Source organism: Corvus cornix, chromosome 3, assembly GCF_000738735.6.
Source record: "Corvus cornix cornix isolate S_Up_H32 chromosome 3, ASM73873v5, whole genome shotgun sequence".
In the NCBI taxonomy this organism is placed as follows: Eukaryota; Metazoa; Chordata; class Aves; order Passeriformes; family Corvidae; genus Corvus; species Corvus cornix.
Genome location: NC_047056.1, coordinates 114,532,164 through 114,551,385, shown reverse-complemented (window position 1 = coordinate 114,551,385; position 19,222 = coordinate 114,532,164). Strand labels below are relative to the sequence as shown.

Genomic DNA, 19,222 nt, shown 5'->3' with positions numbered 1-19,222 from the left:
AGATGGCCGGGTGTGCGCGGATCAGTGTGCATGCGCGGGTGGGGACGTATCGCCGCCGATCCCTCCGCGGGCAGGACCGCATCACAAATAGTCCCTCCTGGCGGATCACTCCGCCTGCGCATGCGCATAGCCGCTGGTCCCTCCGCGGGCAGGGCTGCATCACCGCTGATCCCTCTGTTCTGAACGGGATTGTGATGTTGGCTTTTTGCACGTTCCATCATTGTTAGGAATGGATTGTGATGTTGGTTTTTTCATGGTCCTTAATGTGAGAGAAGCTTTGCCTGGGTTCTGTAATGTAATGATGTAGAATGTCTGTAGTTTGGGTGCTCAGTTTGGGAAGGATGGGGGGGGGGATCTGCGCATTCCTGGAAAATCTTATCAGAAGAAAAGAACCCGAAAGCAGACGGAATGGAGCCAAGGAAAAAGATAAGACTGATAAGATGATACTCAGCAACTCCAAAGAATTAATGAATGATGCATGATGGTGATGAATAAAAATAAGCGATGTACTTTTAAAGAGGATCTTTTGGATGTACAGGTGCGCCTTTGGCGCTCTGCCGAAGCAGTGAGGACACTGGGGCCTTACTGGGAGCACTGGGAGGGCACTGGGGCCTTACTGGGAGCACCGGGAGGGCACTGGGGCCTTACTGGGAGTACGCGGGGGGCACTGGGAGCACTGGGGGAGCACCGGGGCCATACTGGGAGAACTGGGACGGCACTGAGGCCATACTGGGAGTGCTGGGAGGGCACTGAGGCCATACTGGGAGTGCTGGGGCCATACTGGGAGCACTGGGAGGTCACTGAGGCCATACTGGGAGTGCTGGGAGGGCACTGAGGCCATACTGGGAGTGCTGGGGCCATACTGGGAGCACTGGGAGGTCACTGAGGCCTTACTGGGAGCACTGGGGACATACTGGGAGCACTGGGAGGGCACTGGGGCCTTACTGGGAGCACTGGGAGGGCACTGGGGCCTTACTGGGAGTACTCGGGGGGCACTGGGAGCACTGGGGGAGCACCGGGGCCATACTGGGAGAACTGGGACGGCACTGAGGCCGTACTGGGAGTGCTGGGAGGGCACTGAGGCCATACTGGGAGTGCTGGGGCCATACTGGGAGCACTGGGAGGGCACTGGGGCCTTACTGGGAGCACTGGGAGGTCACTGGAGCCCATACTGGGAGCACTGGGAGGACATACTGGGAGCACTGGGAGGGCACTGGGGCCTTACTGGGAGCACTGGGAGGGCACTGGAGCCCATACTGGGAGCACTGGGAGGGCACTGGGGCACTACTGGGAGCACTGGGAGGGCACTGAGGCCTTACTGGGAGCACTGGGGCCTTACTGGGAGTGCTGGGAGGGCTCTGGGGCCTTACTGGGAGCACTGGAGCCATACTGGGAGCACCGGGGCCATACTGGGAGCACTGGGAGGGCACCGGGGCCATACTGGGAGCACTGGGAGGTCACTGAGGCCTTACTGGGAGCACTGGGAGGTCACTGGGGCCTTACTGGGAGCACTGGGAGGGCACTGGAGCCCATACTGGGAGCACTGGGAGGGCACTGGGGCACTACTGGGAGCACTGGGAGGGCACTGAGGCCATACTGGGAGTGCTGGGAGGGCACTGGGGCCATACTGGGAGCACTGGGGCAGCACTGGGGCCATACTGGGAGCACTGGGGCCTTACTGGGAGCACTGGAGCCATACTGGGAGCACCGGGGCCATACTGGGAGCACTGGGGCCATACTGGGAGCACTGGGATGGCACTGGGGCCATTCTGGGAGCACGGGACCGCCATGGGTCCCTCGGTGCAGCTCTTTTAGTGACGCGGGGCAGCGGCCACTCCTGCTGCAGTACCTTTACAATATTTCTTAGACCATTGTCGATGGTCTCTGTTGTGTTTGGGTGCTGGAAGGATATCAAAACCATGGTCTCTGGGGCTTTACTATCAGGAATTACATCCCTGGATTTGTTCATTTCCAAATATTATCTCTTCCCAACAAAGCACTGGGCATCCAAGGAATACAGAAAACGATGTGCTGACCACTGTTTACTCCTCTGGAATGTCAGAGCTGTGAAAAATGGGGCTTTTCCTGGTGGTACCCATGAGGGGTATTTTACCTAAGAGCCCCTTCCCGTGTCTTTCCCTGTATCCACCAAAAATTCACCTGTACACTCTCCAGCTGCTTCCTCCCTCTTTTCCTTTATCCCACAGAATCTTAACAGGTGAATATTCCCCTCTGGAAGAGTACCGTTCATTCCAAACCTAAGAACAAATGAATAATTTCCTTTGAATTTCATTTATAGTGATCTTTATGGCCGTTGATTCCAACCCCATCCACAATAGCTATTTGCATACTGTCCTTTCCATTCTCAATCACTCTTCTTCAGGCTATTTACCAGATTTAGAAATGTTTTATTACACTGATACTTAGGAGTTGATTCTAAAAAGCAAACCGGGAGTAGCTCTTCAACTTCTCGTGGGGTAAAGGACATATGAAGGAGACATGGCAGAGGTGGCAACTGACCACAGAGTCTGAAACCTTGGAAAGTAGGTCCCTGGCAGCTAAAACAATTTTATGGTTAGTTATGCTGTAATCCTTATGCAGACTTTTAAATCTGTAAGATTTCTGTCCAGCATCTTTCTAACTAAACTTGTTAGAAATTTAGATTTAGGATTTGAATTTGAGTCCATTCACTACAAAATCTTGCAAAGCCTGAAGGACTGGGGTGGTGACTGCTCTCAGCAAAGGTTATTTATTAATATTATGTCAAATTTCCCTCAGCTGTGGGCAGGAAAGGCGAGGGTTTCAGTTAGGAATTCTCCAAGCAAGGCCTGTATGACTGTTGATTTATTGTGTGTGTCACTGAGCTGGGGCTGGGACAAGGACTTGTGCAGGTACAGAGCTGGCACTGGAGCTGTTGCCTTTTGGAGCCATTTTAAAGGTCTGATTATAGAACATTTTGGGGCTATATCCAGAGTTCAGTTTGTAGCTGGATCTCACTCCAAGTGCAAGCAGTCAGGTGAGGGTTCTTACATGTCCCACGCTGAGCCTTCTGCTCAGCCAGGCTGCAGCTGTTGCTGGCACAGATTGGGACTGGGGCAGCTTTTCCAGGGAACTGGAGATCACTAAGGACTGGTGGTGGTGGCATGAGGAGTGTATGAACCCATGGGCAGGTATCTGTGCTGTCCAAACAGTAAGTTTATAACACCACACTGAATCTGACTTTCTACCATGCAAGAATTTCTTGGGGTTTCCTGGGTTTTCTAATGTGGTAAGTAATGTGAACATAATGAAAGGTCAAGGCAGGGGCATTAAAAATCCTGATGGTGCCAACTGACAGGTGGGGAGGAGCTGCCATCCCACCTGGAGCAACATCCCACCTCTGCAGGCACTGCCACACTCCCTTGGAGGTGTTAGCCAAGCCTGGGAATGCTGCCAAAACCGACTGCCCTTTCCCAGGCACACGTTGCCAGTCGTGGCCAGCATCACGGCCCCGTACTGCATGGATTACTTGGGGAGAGCTCTCTGCCACTCAGATGCACCAGTAGCAGGGTATGTCACCCCCAGAAGAGCTTATCTGTTGCTTGTTAACTGGTGACATAACTCAAACAGGACAAGCTGTCTTGTAGCAAGTTATTTTGGTGCCATGGGATCAACACTCCAGGCTGATAATGAACACCTCACCATGGAAGTGAGGTGAAAGACAAGCTGGAAAGATAAGCTGGATTTCTGACTGACACCTCACTTTACAAACTATAAAAGCGACACCAAACTTTCACAAAGCAGAAGCCTTCTGCACATTTCCTGCAAATGTGTGGAGTTTCTCTCCAGAGCAGGGATGCCTGCTTTGTGGTTACTCCTCTGGAGGTTGAGTGAAAGGACTCTGTGTACACTATTGTCATTTTGGTGGTAAGTTCCATTTGACTCCTAATCTATACTCTTTCTTTTGCAAGCTTTAAAATGAGTACCTTGATATCATGCACTTTTTTGTTTATACTGCGTAGTAACTCTGATTAAGACCTTTTGTCTGCTATTTCCTGTCTGTTCAATAAGTAACTGATTTTATAAATTGACCTGATCTGCCATTCTTAGAACTTGCAGGCCAGAGTGCTTTCTTAAATTTAGCTGTTGCCAAAATCTGAGGCTAAGGCGGGGCTTGCCTGAGGCTCCCACTTGTTCCCTGATATTTTTGGCATAGTCGAAGAAGAGAAACAGACAAAAGGCTTAGCAGATTACCTGCGAAGGCACAGTTTTCATATTGAAACTGACGGTCCTTGTCCAGTAAATAACTGGTATGAGTGGGAAAAAATGCAGGAGAAAATAGATGAAAAATGGGGATCACCAAAAGATAAAAAAGGAGAAAGCATTATTTGTAGTGCACTGGCACTATGTTTAAAATCTGCACGGCAATGGAGGGAACAGATGATAAAAGAAAACAGTAATTTGAGAAATAAAATAAAGGACAGAAAACATGTAGAATTGTCTCTACAATACCAAAATGACCGATTGAAACAACAGTTAAAAGAATCCAAGGGAAAAACAAAAACCTAGGAAGAAAATTTAGAATTTACATTATGGAAAAAACCCAGAGATGATCATATCCCAGGAGCCTGATTTTGGAATGTTTTACGGAATTGGCTAAGTAACTTTTACTTCTTACATTTACATTGTCTGTTCATGGCAGGTCCAGCCTGTGCTTCAACTTAGTGCCGCTCTGAGCCCTCAGTCCGCAGGGGAATGAACATTTTGGGAAGTTCTTACAGCTCTACTTAATGCTTCATGGATTATGATGATTTTCTGAGAGCAGGCTGTCCATCCTGACCTGTTTCCTTCCCTCTCTCTGTCAGACTGTACCTGCGGCAAGGCCGAGGTGAGACCGGGATCTGTAAAATCTGACTCCTTGTCTTCCCAAGGCTGAAGCCTTTTGCTATCAATGCTGAGGGAGTGCAAGGTGCTAAAGACTGAAAACTTGTTCTTTTCCCCCTGAACCCCAAGACACTGTGCCCATAACAAGCTCCTTTCTTTGTTGCACCTTAGGGATACTTCCCAAAGCAGCAGGCAGAGGAACCTGAGGGCACACTGAGCACAGCTGGAGATGCTGGGAAGAGATCTCCCTTTGGGCTGTAGTCACAGATTAGGTCAGTGTGGTTCCTTGTGAACATTCCCATAGGACCATATGCTTCGTGTTTTCCAGGATTCCACCATGGACATGGTGCCATAAAATCTTGGTGGCCACAGTTCAGAACTTGGTGAACTTGAAGTAAAGTTGAGGGGTTTATCCACTAAGAGAAGTGGTGATTTATAAATTAAAGCAGAGTGGTATTCCACACTAGGGATTTGGGCTTGGTGCTAGCAGACCCTGTGCCAGATTTCCACTCGGAGACCTATCCAGTGAGGCCACCGCTTCATGTGGAGGAAAAAACCCCAAAGATTCCAGGGTCCAGACTGCTAAACTGCAAGTGAACATCTCCGCCTGTGGTGTCTACCAGGGAAAAAAGTATTAGCAAGTCTCCAAGCACTTGTCTATATTCCAGGTAGGCACTCATCTACGGAAATGCCTTTGCTTTAAGTAACCGAGGGATATATGCAGCCAGTATATAACCATGTGTATTTCTGTTCTCAGCCAAATCAAGCTTAGTCTTTTTACTACTTTCCCTCTTGGGAACTTTCTTTACTCGGGATTTTTCTGGGAGGCATCTGTACCATGTCTGTATAATGTAATTAAGATGCATTTGCTGTGCATCCATACGGAAGGGCTGCAAGCACAGGGGAAAAAGTCGCACCTTAGAACAGTGCATAAAATGAGATCTCCTTCTATTATTATCACACATTTTTTCAGTACATAAAATATATTTAATGGAAACCAAATCATCAAACAGCAAGTAGATTGATAAAGTTCAATGCAGCATCCCTTGTGCCCTGGCTGCAGCAGACACCTGACTGCACATGCAAACGAAATGTGTTTCTGGGGACCAGTTAGTGCTCTGGATACTGATGCTGTCAGAGCTCAAAATCTAAGCTCTCAACAGATAGATCTGAAGAATCTGGAGGAAATGAGACTGCTATCTGATTCCTTCAGCTTCAGGAAGCCACAGTGGCAGATGTCCAAATGTGCAGTCATTCAGCCACAAGATCTTTAACTCACATGACCAACAGTTACTGCAGAAAGAGAAATAAAAATCTGTCAGAAGAAGCTGTTCACAAATAAAGGTCTTCATGCATGGTTCCATGCAAGTTTCTTTATGCTGTTCCTTCCAAACCTTCTGTTTGTGAAGGTCTCATTCATTCAGGTTGCTTTTTCTCTGGCATTTCATCCGCATGTCTTGCATGAAGTTTCTGAAGGCCGGTTCTTCATGACTCTCCTCAGTCACTGGGGGAAGAAACGACAGTTCAGTGCTATTCTACTTTTGTTATTGACAAAAACTAGAGTCAGGATAGTCAGAACAACACAGAACGTCTGTTGGATCCTCACCTACATTACAGGGCAAAGGAAATAAGTGATCCTAAACCTCAATGGAACAGGAGAAGAATGAAGATTAAGTCTGTGAGCTATGTAAGAGAAAAAACACCCTCTAAGAACTTAGAAGATTGCTCCAAGACCATAGTCACATCAAAAGGGAAGAGATCCAAGGGCAGAAACTGTAAGGTCAGAAAGATGACGAAACAGCTGTGCATCAATCAGGGTCAGAGGTCACCGTGTGCCCCAAGCCTAACAAGTCCTCCGTTTTCTGTGTGTTATACACCTATCAATTACTTAAATAGAAAATTCACAATTGAACTTTCACAAAGGTTGGAGAGTGAACAAACATTGCAGGTGGACTTCTGCTATGGATTCTGACACATGTATTTAGGTGACCGAATGTTTGCTTGTTTTCTAGGCTCTCTTTACAGTCCATCCAGGTAAGAAATACAGAGAGGATTTCCTGACTAGATGGGCAGCTTTCAGGCCTCATTCCCTTACCTTCATGGTCAATGTCGTCAGTATCACTCTCCCTCTCTTCTTCCTCTTCATTGAGAGTTCCTCGTGTTAGGATTAGCTCAGAGGGACCCATTGCAGAAGCATCATCGGGTCCTTGAAGGGAAAAGAAATGGTTGTACACAAACCAGCTTGCTAAGGGTACGGTATTGTGAACACTGACAATTTCTATCTGCACATAAACACAGCAATGAACACCTGCTCTGAAAGGACAGAAAACTGCTTGTGGATCCCAAAGACACAGGACAGACTTCATCAGCACATACTTCATGTAAGGAACAGTGTCACTAACAGCACAGCTGTCTCATATTCTAATCTGTTTCACCCTTTCTAAAGTACTTCATTATTTTTAGGATGTCTGCTGCTTTAGCTACACAGCAGTTTCTTCCATGCCTGTGACTAACACAGGAAGAGCTAAGTGTGGCCAATCCCACAGGAACTAAAGCCCCGCTCCTCTAACATGGAGCTGCTTTCACACTTTTGCTGTGAAACAGAGCAGCACTTCTCAGCGCAAACTCTTCAGAAAACTTCTGCAGTGAACTTAATCTTCCTGGTGGGGTACCTGCCAGTGTGCTGCCCTGCACACACACACTGCCCATGTCCTTCCACAAGTGTTCCAGCTGCTCTCTCTTTTGTTTCTCTTGAGCTTCCTCCTGTAGAGAAAGAGTTACATGTGGATTCTGAGAACATTTAAAACACCAGTAGAAAAGTAACCTCACCCAAACTCAGCAGTCTGTCCCCCAGCCAGAGTGCAAAAGTCACGAAGCAAGTCTTATATTACAGCTAAGGTCACACAGAGCTTTTGACCAAACATGGACAGCAACCTCCAGTATGGCGGACATACAGAACATTTTCAGAAGCATCAGGAAGCCAAACTCAGTGCAGCTGTGCCTGCAGAGAACTGTCCTTTGGACAGCTAGGACTCAAGGTGAGCAGAGCTACTGATTTTGGCACTGCAAATCAGTCTCTGTTACTAAGTCAAACCAGTACACTTCACTGGTACAGCAAGATACAGGGATACCCTCAACAAATCACTCGAGAATTTATTTTCAAGAACTCTCTATCCTCCTGAATGGAAGATACAAAATTATTTCCCAATCATTTTCTCACAATTAGCTCAAATATTAGCACTAAAGCAGCCAACAATATGTGTTTTATAAACATCTTTATTCTTGTAAAGATATGCTCCACCACATCTAGGAAAAAAAGGCAGATAGCATACTTCTTCAGGACAGGAGTTTTCCCACACTGAGTATGACTAGTAAATGAAATGTTAGACCCTCTCAACTTAAAGGCAATTGTGTGCATAAAAGTAACCTCAAGATACACTACCCGGGCGTACGTTAGCTAAAAACACTTACCAGTGTTTTTCTCAGGCGCTCATATTCTGGACGATATTCTCTGAAAAGATAGAGTGCATTCAGTCTGAATCAACACATGATTTATATTAAGTAAGGATCATCTCAGAAGCTTCCTTCCTATCCCAAAAAAAGTTTTCTCTAGGCTTTCATGTTTAAGAGACATTTCAGAAGGACTAACAGTACTTTTCACCCAGATTTGGACTCTGAAACCAACAGATGCAAAATAAGTGAACATACTTAATTGAAACAGCAACAGTTCAAACCTTGATCACTGTATGGAATTAGAAAAAAATATTACTTCACATATTTGATGGCACAGATAGCTTTTGCTTTTCCTCTGTACAGCTAACACAAAAATTCACTTCTGAATAGTTCCTTTTCACTGCCACTTTTTATGCTGATGCTTGAAGTTTATTAGAAACCCTAAACTACCTTGGCTAAGAAAAGTGTAGAGTCCTTCAAATCAAAGGAGTTTCAAATCAATACCTTCAGGAAGTGTTCACTGGGTTAACTATCCCCTTACCTCTCATATTCATCCACAGCTTTAGAAAGCTGGATAAAAAACTCATCCAGTCCTGTGCCGAGCACTGCAGAAACACCAACCACCTGCAAAAGAAACCACACACCAGAACTGGAGAGTAACCAAACCAGTTTCTAACAACAAATAATTACTAATCTAATGATAGCCATTTAATCAGCACAGTGGCATAGGAATGTGCAGTAACACTTCTGCTTCTATCCATCCTGCTTTCAAACTCTTTCTCCACTTGCTGTTCATGTTTTTTACCTCTGTTTTTTGGTTGTTGCTGGTTTTCTGTTTGGTGAGTTGTTGCGGTATTTTGGGGGGGTGTCTCTTCGGGGAAGGGGCTTTGTTTGGGTTTTTTTAACAAGTTGGGCATTTCAAGAGAAAGTCAGGTCTTTCTGTTGCTTACTTGTTTACTGTTAATAATCCAATCTGCACCTAGGGTTATAAGTAGTTAGTATGTATCAGTGTACTAGAATTAAGAGAGCAAAATAGACAAGAACTGACCTTCTGGCTCTGAAATTACGGCTAGTAATTACGGCTAAGAAATAAATTATTTATTACATCTAATAAATTACGGCTAATTTTATTTAGCCACAGCACATTTTATGAAGTCCCCAGTCCAACCCCAGAACAGCAAGAGGTGGAGAATTTAATCAGCTACTACGGCAATACATTCAACATGCACATCTCCTTCCTAATTTGAACTTGTCTATCATTACACTTCTGGCCATTTGTTCTGCTTGTATTAAATCAATTACCTAAAAATACATTTCATTAGGACTATTACTGGCCAGAATCAATCATCTTCTAATGAAAGTTCTTCCTGTTTTTCAAAAGCAAGACAGTCTCAACTACTCACTTTCAAACGGAAGACTTTTTGCAATACAGCCTTGCACTTGATCATTAATACAAACATGAGACAGCTCTCCAAAGGATTTTAAGCATTATAATATGGCGACATATATTGTTTTTTATACTTTCCCTGCACTTAAGTACAAGCTGCAGTCTATGCTATAATCGTTGTATGACCTGCTCTCTAGTCCAGTGTTCTAACAGCTCTGATATGCAGAGAAATATGACCTAATTAACAAGTAAGGAACAGGAAGTACTTTAATTCTGTGTATGGCACCACTACAATCCCTTTTGAAATTCTGTATATTGTTCCACATAGAACACTTACCATACTTTTGTTCTGGCTACATTATCATTACCTATCTGAATGGAATCACTTATTTTCATTGTCTTTCTTTTAATATCCATAAAGCCAAGAAGGCTTGCTTTTACTTTAGCAAAAGCTGATGACAAATACAATTAGCTGAAACCTTTAGCGCAGACTATGGGATCAGTAACAGCCAACAATGCATAGGGTTTCCTGAGGAACTGAATTATTTTGTCCTCTCAAAACCTGGTTAAGTGGGGAAAAAAACCTCCAACTTCTTCTTGCCCAAGCAAATATGGGGGGTGGGGGGGAGAGGGTGTTTGTTTGGGTTTGAGATTCTTTCCGTTCTTCCCATGTACTAAATTGCACAACTGTACTAGACACTTTCTGAACCAGGAAGATCACCTCAGACAGGAAACGCTGCAACAAAGAATGCTGCCTCTTACCAGCCTATCTTAGCTTTCTTCTCACGATTAATCACAATTCAGTATTAAATTATTCAGGCTGCCAATCAGCGTGACAAGTTACTAAAGTTACTGTGTTCAAATTAGCAAATCCTCAACGTGGCTCATCAACAGACTACAGTTCAAAAGGGCAGTGCAAAGACCCTTTACGGAAGGACAGAATGGTTATGGTTGGATGATACCTCTGGAGATTATCTAGTCCAACTTCTCTGTTCAAAAGGCAGAATTAACTAGAACAGGTTGCTCTCGACTTTGTCTCCAGGGATGGAGACTTCACAATTTCTCTGGACCATCTGTTCCAGTGCTCAATCACTAAAAATGAAGTAACTTTTTCTCGTCTTTTCCTGCATTTCACTTTGTGTCTATTGCCTCTTTTCCTTTCCCTGAGCACCAGTGAACAGAGTCTGCCTTTTGCCTTCCTTACACTCTACTCCCACCCTACATAAAAACATTATTCTTGAGCTTTCTCTTCTCCAGGCTTATGAGAGGTGATAAACAAAAAGAAGATTCATACCTTCAGTGAACTGTAAAATTCATCTAACACTAAACTCATAGAACGAGTCAGGTTACTGACATAGGAGGTCTCTTGATTCAGGGCATCCTGAAAAGTCTCAAAGTCCTGCATCCATTCCACTGCGAAACTGTGGTCAATTATGTCAGTCTGGAAGGAGAAGGGAAAATATTCAGAAATAATAATCTTAGCCATAGTCTGTTAAGTGCTCAAATAAAAAAAATCCATGTTTCAAAATGTTCATCTTTTCAAAATACTCAGCCCTGGTCTGAAGTTTCGCAAGTTCTGTTTTTATCAAACCAGCTACATGAATACTTGAAAAGAAGACAAACAACCGCCCAGGCTTAAGAAGGCAACAACTGTCTAAGGAAACAATCGCGGGTCTAAAGCCTTATATGATTTACTGGAAAGGAGCATTCAAAAATTGCATACTGTACAATAATGTTTACAGTGTAAATAGTAGATCAGTGTAAAGAGTAGGTGTAAATAGTATGATTGAAGCCAGACAAGAACAGTCCTCACTGAAATCCTAAGCTTTCCTGATTGCTTGGGGGCTGGGGGAGCAAGTGCCACTTCCACGCTGGGTAGCAGCCCATGGGGTGTCTATAAACGTGAGCTGTGTTCCGACCCAAAGAAGTTATAACCCAAACTCAGTGCAAGACAGTGGACACAAGCAGGTGAGATGGTTCCACAACTTTACATGGATTCATATGCACACAGTCTGAAGAGTTTCATAAACATCTTACCACATGCATATCCACTCTTAGCACAATATGAGGTGCCTAAAACTCTGATATATTTCATTTTCCTGCACCAGTGGGAAGGAGGAAGATGAAGTACTGCCTAGCATTACTCAAGAGATTTGAGACAGAACTGAATCCACCAAGGGCCAAAGCCCGAGTACTTAGAATTCTATAAATAAAATTAAATCACCTCTACAAATTGCTTTTTTTTCCCCTCTGCAAATCTTAAAATTCTAAAATCTGTTTGTCACTGCACATGTATCAGTTGCCCAGGATTCTTCCATTCTTATTAAGAGTAAATTTTTAAAAATTAAATTTAATTATATTTTGCTAAAAATTCTTAAAATGTTGTTGCCTTTACTCGTTAGAAAAGGCAAACATGAAATTAAAATAAGGTTTGAAGTTATGAATCCTAAGCCTCGGGCCTACCTTTCCTTACATATACTGATCAAGTCCCACTTCTTTTAGTCTCTTAAAAGGTGTATTTTCTTAAGAGAGAACGACTTTCCTACATTGTGCCTTTTTCTATGGAAAAAAAAAGCTTAGGAGCTTATTCTAAAATTACTGTCTAGAGTTAGAAAGAAAACAGTGTACAAAATCTTACTCAGTAAGCAAGCAGGTATCAAAGATATGCATGGTTTGGGTCACTGGGCAGATGGGCAGAGTTGGGGCACAGTAGACACTAATGCTAGTTGGCTGGTGTGAGGAAAAATGTCACAGTCAAGGCACGGCCTATGGGAAATGTATGTGTGTGCACACGGAGCTTGCTGTGTTGGGGATCAAATACAAATTATGTCTGTGGGGAGCAGCACTCACACCAAAAATCTAATGGGATTATTTTAATATCTGAAATGATTATGTTTAAAGAGACAGCTGTAAAACTCAAAAGCATTCCTTTAAGGCTGCAAGTGCATTACACAACAGTGGATGTGTATCTTTAGACTAGTGTCTGCCTCCCAGCAAATACTGGATCAAACATCTCTTGCTAAGTTTTGCCTGGTACAATATGTGGGATTCCTTCCTCAAAACATGCAGGTGTTACACCATTCCCACTGTGAGTCAGCCTGCTGCTGAGCAGAAACAACACTGAAGACAAATGTTCTGTGGAAACAGGGAGTATAAGAGCAGATTCCATAATGACCTCCCCCTTACATTACAGAGTTAAGTTTCCCTATAGCCCAGGCTTAAGGTCCAAAACATGTTTCAAAGTGTTAGTATCCTCTCTGACTTGAGAGTTTGGGTGCAACTGCCCATCCCTGATTATTCTTGTGCATTTGGATACCAGATTAAAGACCTCTTTTAGATTTGGTTGTCAGCCTGCAGCCCCCTCTGTCTCTGTTTTCTAGAAAAATCTATTATTGTGGTAAAACAAAAACACCACAGCAAAGAAGCTAAGCAGAACAATATCCCACTAGGAAATGGAAACCAAAGCTTTAACTTACTTTGTTCATAACTACGATGAAAGGTAGCTTTGTCTTGTACAGGATACTGGGCAGGGAGACACAAAATAAAAAGTTTAACATTAATTTAAAACTCACTAGAATAGAAAGCAAGTTAAGCATAAGGCAGACAAGACTTGTGCAAAACTGAATACATTCGATATCGAAAGATAATTATTTTCCTCTGCACCAATCAGAATGTAATTTTCACCCAGGTCCTGCTTACAATCGTTGAACAAAATATGCCTCCCCAAGACATAAGCACACATCTGTGAGACAGAAAATCTCTGACACACCTGTAGATACAAAAATTTTGCTAGCAAGGATTTTCTTGCTATTTTCTAAGTCCGTGAGAGACTTTTCTCTCTCACAGAAGAGGTAGCAGAGTATGTAAACAACCAAGCCACCTGCAACCTTGAAAAGTCTTGTTTATGGTATAGTAGAAAAATATTTTGACAAGGGATGTTTTAGGATTTTGGCCAATCACCCCAAGGGGTGGCTGGTCCTTTGTCCAATTAGACTATGAAGAAAAAAGTCTATAAAAGAGTTTGTAAAATAATTAAATAAATCAATCTTGCTGCGCAATTCCTGCCTGCTGGATCTTCTCTCCTCCTCCTCCCTATGGCTGCGGGACACAGTGATATACCCTAGGGCCTAGGCCTGCAGTAATACACACCCAGTTGATTTTGGTTACCATTTTCTATGACTCTCAGACCCCAGTTTTTAACTCCCTTTGCATTTTGCATTTGACTCAGACCTCAGGTTCTAAGAGACTGTGAACTCAGCGATGAATTCAAATAACACAGAACATCCATAAAGAAAAACTACATTGACACAAGAGCTCACACGTTCATTTCACCGTATATGTGCTATCGCCTTTTGCTCAAACTAATGTCAGAAAATGAAGCATGCAATAAGACACGTTTTGAGCACTATTACAGTGATACAGCTCCTGACCTTGGTACAAGGATTGTGAGGGGTTTTGAAAACCTTTTACCAACATTTGCCATGAATTATGACAGCTCTGGCTATGCTGATCATTCCATAGGTATTTTGTCCCTGATTTAACATGAAAGAAAACAGATAAATTCATGTCTGAGAAAAAATACTATAAATCAATAACTCTCTGCTATGCTGAACTCAAAACAAATCTTGAAGAATCTCTTAAAGTACCAATAACATCAAAAAATAGAGTAAGAAACTACGTATTTACATGAAGGAGCTTAAACTAGACTATCTGGATACGTCTTAGAGAAATGGGTTTATAAGCAATAGGCAATGCTAAATCTATTGTAACTAGCATCCATCACGCCAAGGTCTCATGGACTATTTAATGCTTTCAGTGGGAGTTTTGAGCCAATGACCTCCAGATGTCCCCTGACACCTAAATTATTCTGCTTTTTCAATGAGAAAATCACTAAGAGAATAACCAAGCCAGTAGATTAAGTGGATATGAGACATCCAAGTGCAAAACTAACTGCACCCTGGACTGCATCAAAAGCAGCATGGGCAGCAGGGTGAGGAAGGTGATTCTCCCTTTTTACTCTTTTCTCATCCCATCTGGACATCCAGCTCTGGAAACCATGGTACAAGAAACACATGGACCTGTAAAGTGGGCCCACAGGAGCCCATCAGACGACTGGAAGGACTCTCCTATGGAGACAGGCCAGAGAGTTGGGATTGTTCAGCCTGGAGAAGGCTTCAGGGAAGCTCTACTGCAGCTTTTCAGTATACAAAGAGGTTTTTAAGAAAAATGGAGAGTGACTTTTTACCAAGGGTTGTAGTGACAGGACAAGGGATAATGGTTTTAAGCTGAAAGGGACATGCTGACAAATTTTTTCATGATGACAGTGCAAAGATATTGGAGCACACTGCACAGGGAAGCTGTGGTTGCCCCATCCTTGCAAGTGTTCAAGGCCAGGTTGGATGGAGCTTCGAGCAACCTGGTCTAGTGGAAGGTATCCCTGCCCACAGAAGAGAGCATGGACTAAATGGCCCTTAAAGGTCCCTTTAAACCCAAACCATTCCATGATTCCCCTCCAAAATAACTACCAAAGAGACACAACAATTGAAGCAGATGGGGTGCATTTCCAGCTTTTCTTACCTGCAGGCATACAGCATGTTGGACATAAAAGTGATAGGGTTAGTACTGCGAGAGGTGTCCATTACGTAGACAACAACTGAAGGAAAAGAGGAAGCCTGGGAACACAAAGTAAAAGACAGTTTAATTAGAAGTTCACTGCTCAACAGACAGGTCATTCACACAACTTCACTGTCCAGTCATGTCAGAAGCACTTACCAAGGCCTCAGTTATGATGGTTCCTGATGCTGACCAAGTAAATACCTCAATTTGCCCTGGTGTGTCAATAATAACATACCTGGTAAGAAGTTACCCCCAAACAACAATAAGGGAAAATTAGTCAAGCACAGGGTCCTGTTCTGACTAGATTATCACCAGCATACAATGGTAAATGACATGGTTATTCTTTAAGAGATGAGAAAAGCTTCTCCCAAACACCAAAGAGATTTATGGGCATGCCTGAAAATCTCCTGTGTTAATTTTGTAACTAAGAAGCATGTACTCTCAGGAGTTGAAGGCATCAACTTGACAGACAGTTAGTAGTGCAAAATATTCAGAAAAATAATTAATTGCTGCCTATTTGAACAGTGTGTGAGAGAAAGTGATAGTCCAATGGAAGACAAGAAAAGCAGAACTGTAATAAGCAGGCTTTTTTTTGGATGTATCCAAACAAAATCTAGTTTATCCATTCTATCCGCTTTTCTACATAAAATTTATATCAAGGCTGAAAAAGCCAACTAGAAATTATTCAGAGAAGCTTTTTAGAATTTCGCGATTTTCCCACAATGATGCCAGAAAAGCACAACTCAGTAGAATGTACTCACTTGGATGCATTTTGTCTTTTTTCAATAAACTTCATCACCTGATTGAAAAGGCAGAAGTATATTTTGTATTTAGGCTCACAACAGGAAACTTTCATCTTCATTTCATAGCAGAAACTACATCAACTTGCACAGCTGCAGGTGTATATTAAAAGGTTAAAGTCTTTACACTTTTCAGAGTGTGAAAACGCCCTACTAAGGAGGGGTGAAAAATGCTCAGACGCTGCATAGGTCAAAGATAACCTTGATTTTGTGTGTTCTAGTACCTGGCTAAAGAAATTAGTACCTGGCTAGAGGCAGCTGTTCCCTGCCTTTTCACCAAGAGATTGTCTCAATATCTGACATCAGTCCCCACCCCAGAGCTGATTTAGTGTTACGATTTAGGAGGTCTGTCAATTATCAAATAACCCCAGGAAAATTTAACAGGTTTCCAGAAGTGAGCTTCCCTACTGCAAAACCAGAGCATTCACATGAAAGATTTTATAGTAAATGTGATGCAACAACAGTCCTATACAAAGACTGAAGAATGCTCTGTACATGTGGCTTCTTAATTTTACTTTAAAAAAAGCTGAAAAACTGAAATCTCTCATATGAAAACTAGTGTGCTTTGACAGCATTGTAAAATACATGGTTCTGTATGGAGAGTAACTCCCCAAAAATATTAGAAGGCTAACCAAACACAGTGACCTCTGAGACTCGACATACACAAAACCCCCCCAGTCTCCCAGCACAGCATCATAGGAACAGCACATAGAAACTACCTTGTACCTGGTCAAATCTTGTAGCAAAGAGATTGAGAGAAGTCACTATTCCGCCATTTGGGCCTAGCCCATATCTGATGCTTCATTTAGGAAAGCAGATGGTTATGCAGACCCCAGAGGTCTTCTTTCTCAACTCTGACAACAGATGCACACTGGAAACCTTGAGATCAAGAGACAGCAGCCCTAATACATGATTACGTCTTCTAAGTCATTCAGCAAGGTAACAAATACTCTCTTACCCAAACATGTGTGATTGACAGAAGGAAGAGGGGCTATGTGGCTTCTCCTTGCAATTTTTGCTTTAACTGCACAAGAACCAGCATTGACTCATAACATACTGTCTTCTCTATCACTACTCTCAATATCCAAACATGAGGCCAGATATCCCCTTTAGGCCCCTATTAACAAGACACAGAAACTCCAGTAATGGCTAACAGACACAGTGAAGCAAATAATGCACTTACATATTAATTTGAAACTCATATTTAGGATGCTTTGCTGATAACCCCAAATCAAACAACAGCCAAAATCCAGAATCCTATCCCCCACCACCCTTATTCTTGTCTAAAATATTGAATTTAAGAGTCATACTTGCAAGTCAAAACCAAAGACTGTGTACCGCCTCCATCTGCACAAGCCATTACATAAGAGACCAAGGACCTCCACGGCCCTCTGGAAGTGCAGCCACTTTAGTGTAATGTTACTGCACTACAGTCACCAACACTGTGAGCAAGAGCAAACACCCCGATGTCCCTGAGATTCAGAGAGACAACAGTGCTTTGATTATGGTCAAATGGAGAAATAGTTTTCTCCATCTACTACAGGCAAGTGGGAATTTCCATATTAGTTTATGACAAATAAAATTAGACTAGTTATAACATAGGGGAAAGGGTGTTAGCTTCAACAAAAAAAAAATCTACCTAAGAAGTATCAAATCTTGTAGAACACACATTCCTAACATCACATGCAAGAAATACACAGTCAAAACCTCTTGATCTTCACACACCACTCTGCATTAGTGCAATCTCCCCCCCCTCCTGCTCCTTCATCACAGTGTGCATGGGACAGCTTATTTTCAAAAACTTAAAATTTCAAATATCATTATTTAGACAAAAAAAGGATACTGTTTCATAACTTCTTTGTACTTCACAGTGTCCCTGATATCTAGGGGAGAAAGACATAATAAGCAGTTTTCCAACCCCCAACTGGTTACCATCAGCTAACAAAGCATACCTACCTATCTGCATTACTAGAGAGCCAGCACTGGAACAGATACTCCCATCACTCCTCTGACATCAGCAAAACAACTTGCGTACCCACAATGTCTTTCTTATCCTTTGGAGAGGCTGGCTGGCGTACTTCACAGAGTGTAAGAGACAGGATTGTCACAAAACCAGGGATTGGTATGCTCTTTGGAACAGCTAAACATAAGATCTGTTTCATTGCTAAAATATTTTCTCTAAAATTCGTGTCTCTTAAAGTGCTTTAAAAAGCTGTTTGTTGGTAGCATATGTGGATGTAGGGAACCAGATCAAATCTGCTAATATTTCTATCACTGACAAAAAAAAAGCCTCCGGAACCCAAACACCTCCAATCACACCAGATGATATAAAAAATGTAAAAACGCGTTGGAAGGATGGCTTTGGTTCTAAAAATACCAGTATCAGCGACTGTTTGGACAAAAGAGCTATGATTAAAACAAAAAAAAGGTCTCCAAGTCCTTCTTGTATTAGAACTTGGAATCTGTTATGGGAACACAAGCAGCCCAGCTGAACACCTCACGTATCCGCCTCCGCGGAACATATGAAAAGCACTCTCCGCAAACCGGTTCTGTGTCTATTTATGGCCCTACGTACTTGCTCTCTCCTGACGGACTCCAGGCCGCTCCTCCAGCCCTGGCCCACCCGTCCCGCAGGGCGCAGCACTCACCGATGTTGGCGGGGAAAGGCAGGTTGTGCACGGCAGGGTCCAGGTTGATCACGTACGGAGGGCAGCGCTGCCCGTGCAGGTGGGCGGCCAGGCGCTGCGGAGACACGGGGAGGTGTCAGGCCCCGCTGGGCACGGAGGTAGCCCCGGGGGCAGCCGGCGACTGCTCGAGACCCCTCGCGACTCCCGCAGCCTCCCAAGGCCGCGGCCTTCCTCACCTGCACAAAGGTGGTTTTTCCGGAGCCGGCCATGCCCAGCACTAGCACACACACCGGGGCCGCCGCCGCAGCTCCCGCCGCCGCTGCCATCTTCCCAGAGCCCACTTGTCCTTCCGGGGCGGGGGGCGGCTGCGGTCTCGACGTGACGCGCACGGACCCGGTTGTGGCCCCGCTGCCGCCCGGGACGCACCGCGGGCCCGCGCGGCCTCTTGGCGCTGCACGGCCCGGCGCAGCCCCGCA

The 19,222-nt window shown here is 43.8% G+C and overlaps 1 protein-coding gene across 2 annotated transcripts; it reads right to left on the bottom strand.

Moving 5' to 3' along the window:
- Nucleotides 1-5,794: 5,794 nt before the first annotated feature.
- Nucleotides 5,795-19,173, bottom strand: GPN1 (GPN-loop GTPase 1). Of its 2 annotated transcripts, XM_039568448.1 has the most exons (15): nucleotides 18,983-19,173; nucleotides 18,768-18,861; nucleotides 17,963-18,002; nucleotides 16,846-16,912; nucleotides 16,081-16,118; nucleotides 15,476-15,554; nucleotides 15,281-15,375; nucleotides 13,180-13,225; nucleotides 10,998-11,144; nucleotides 8,858-8,940; nucleotides 8,335-8,374; nucleotides 7,536-7,626; nucleotides 6,959-7,069; nucleotides 6,258-6,367; nucleotides 5,795-6,156 (listed from the first exon to the last, which is right to left on the bottom strand). In XM_039568448.1, exons 1-14 carry the CDS (start codon nucleotides 19,070-19,072, stop codon nucleotides 6,276-6,278), a joined length of 1,113 nt encoding a protein of 370 aa, XP_039424382.1. In that variant the 5' UTR covers nucleotides 19,073-19,173; the 3' UTR covers nucleotides 5,795-6,156; nucleotides 6,258-6,275. The 2 variants fall into 2 exon arrangements, with proteins under 2 accessions (XP_039424382.1, XP_039424381.1); XM_039568447.1 differs by having other exon boundaries at nucleotides 5,795-6,367.
- Nucleotides 19,174-19,222: the final 49 nt, after the last annotated feature.

Bases quoted from the DNA above. Each gene is read 5' to 3' on its own strand.
- GPN1 (XM_039568447.1), bottom strand. From the start codon at position 19,072: ATGGCAGCGGCGGCGGGAGCTGCGGCGGCGGCCCCGGTGTGTGTGCTA. The intron at 18,003-18,767 runs GTGAGTGCTGCG...TTTCTCCCCTAG, and splicing joins GCCTTTCCCCGCCAACATCG to ATATCAGGGACACTGTGAAG. The intron at 7,627-8,334 runs GTAAGTGTTTTT...CTTTCTCTACAG, and splicing joins AGCGCCTGAGAAAAACACTG to GAGGAAGCTCAAGAGAAACA.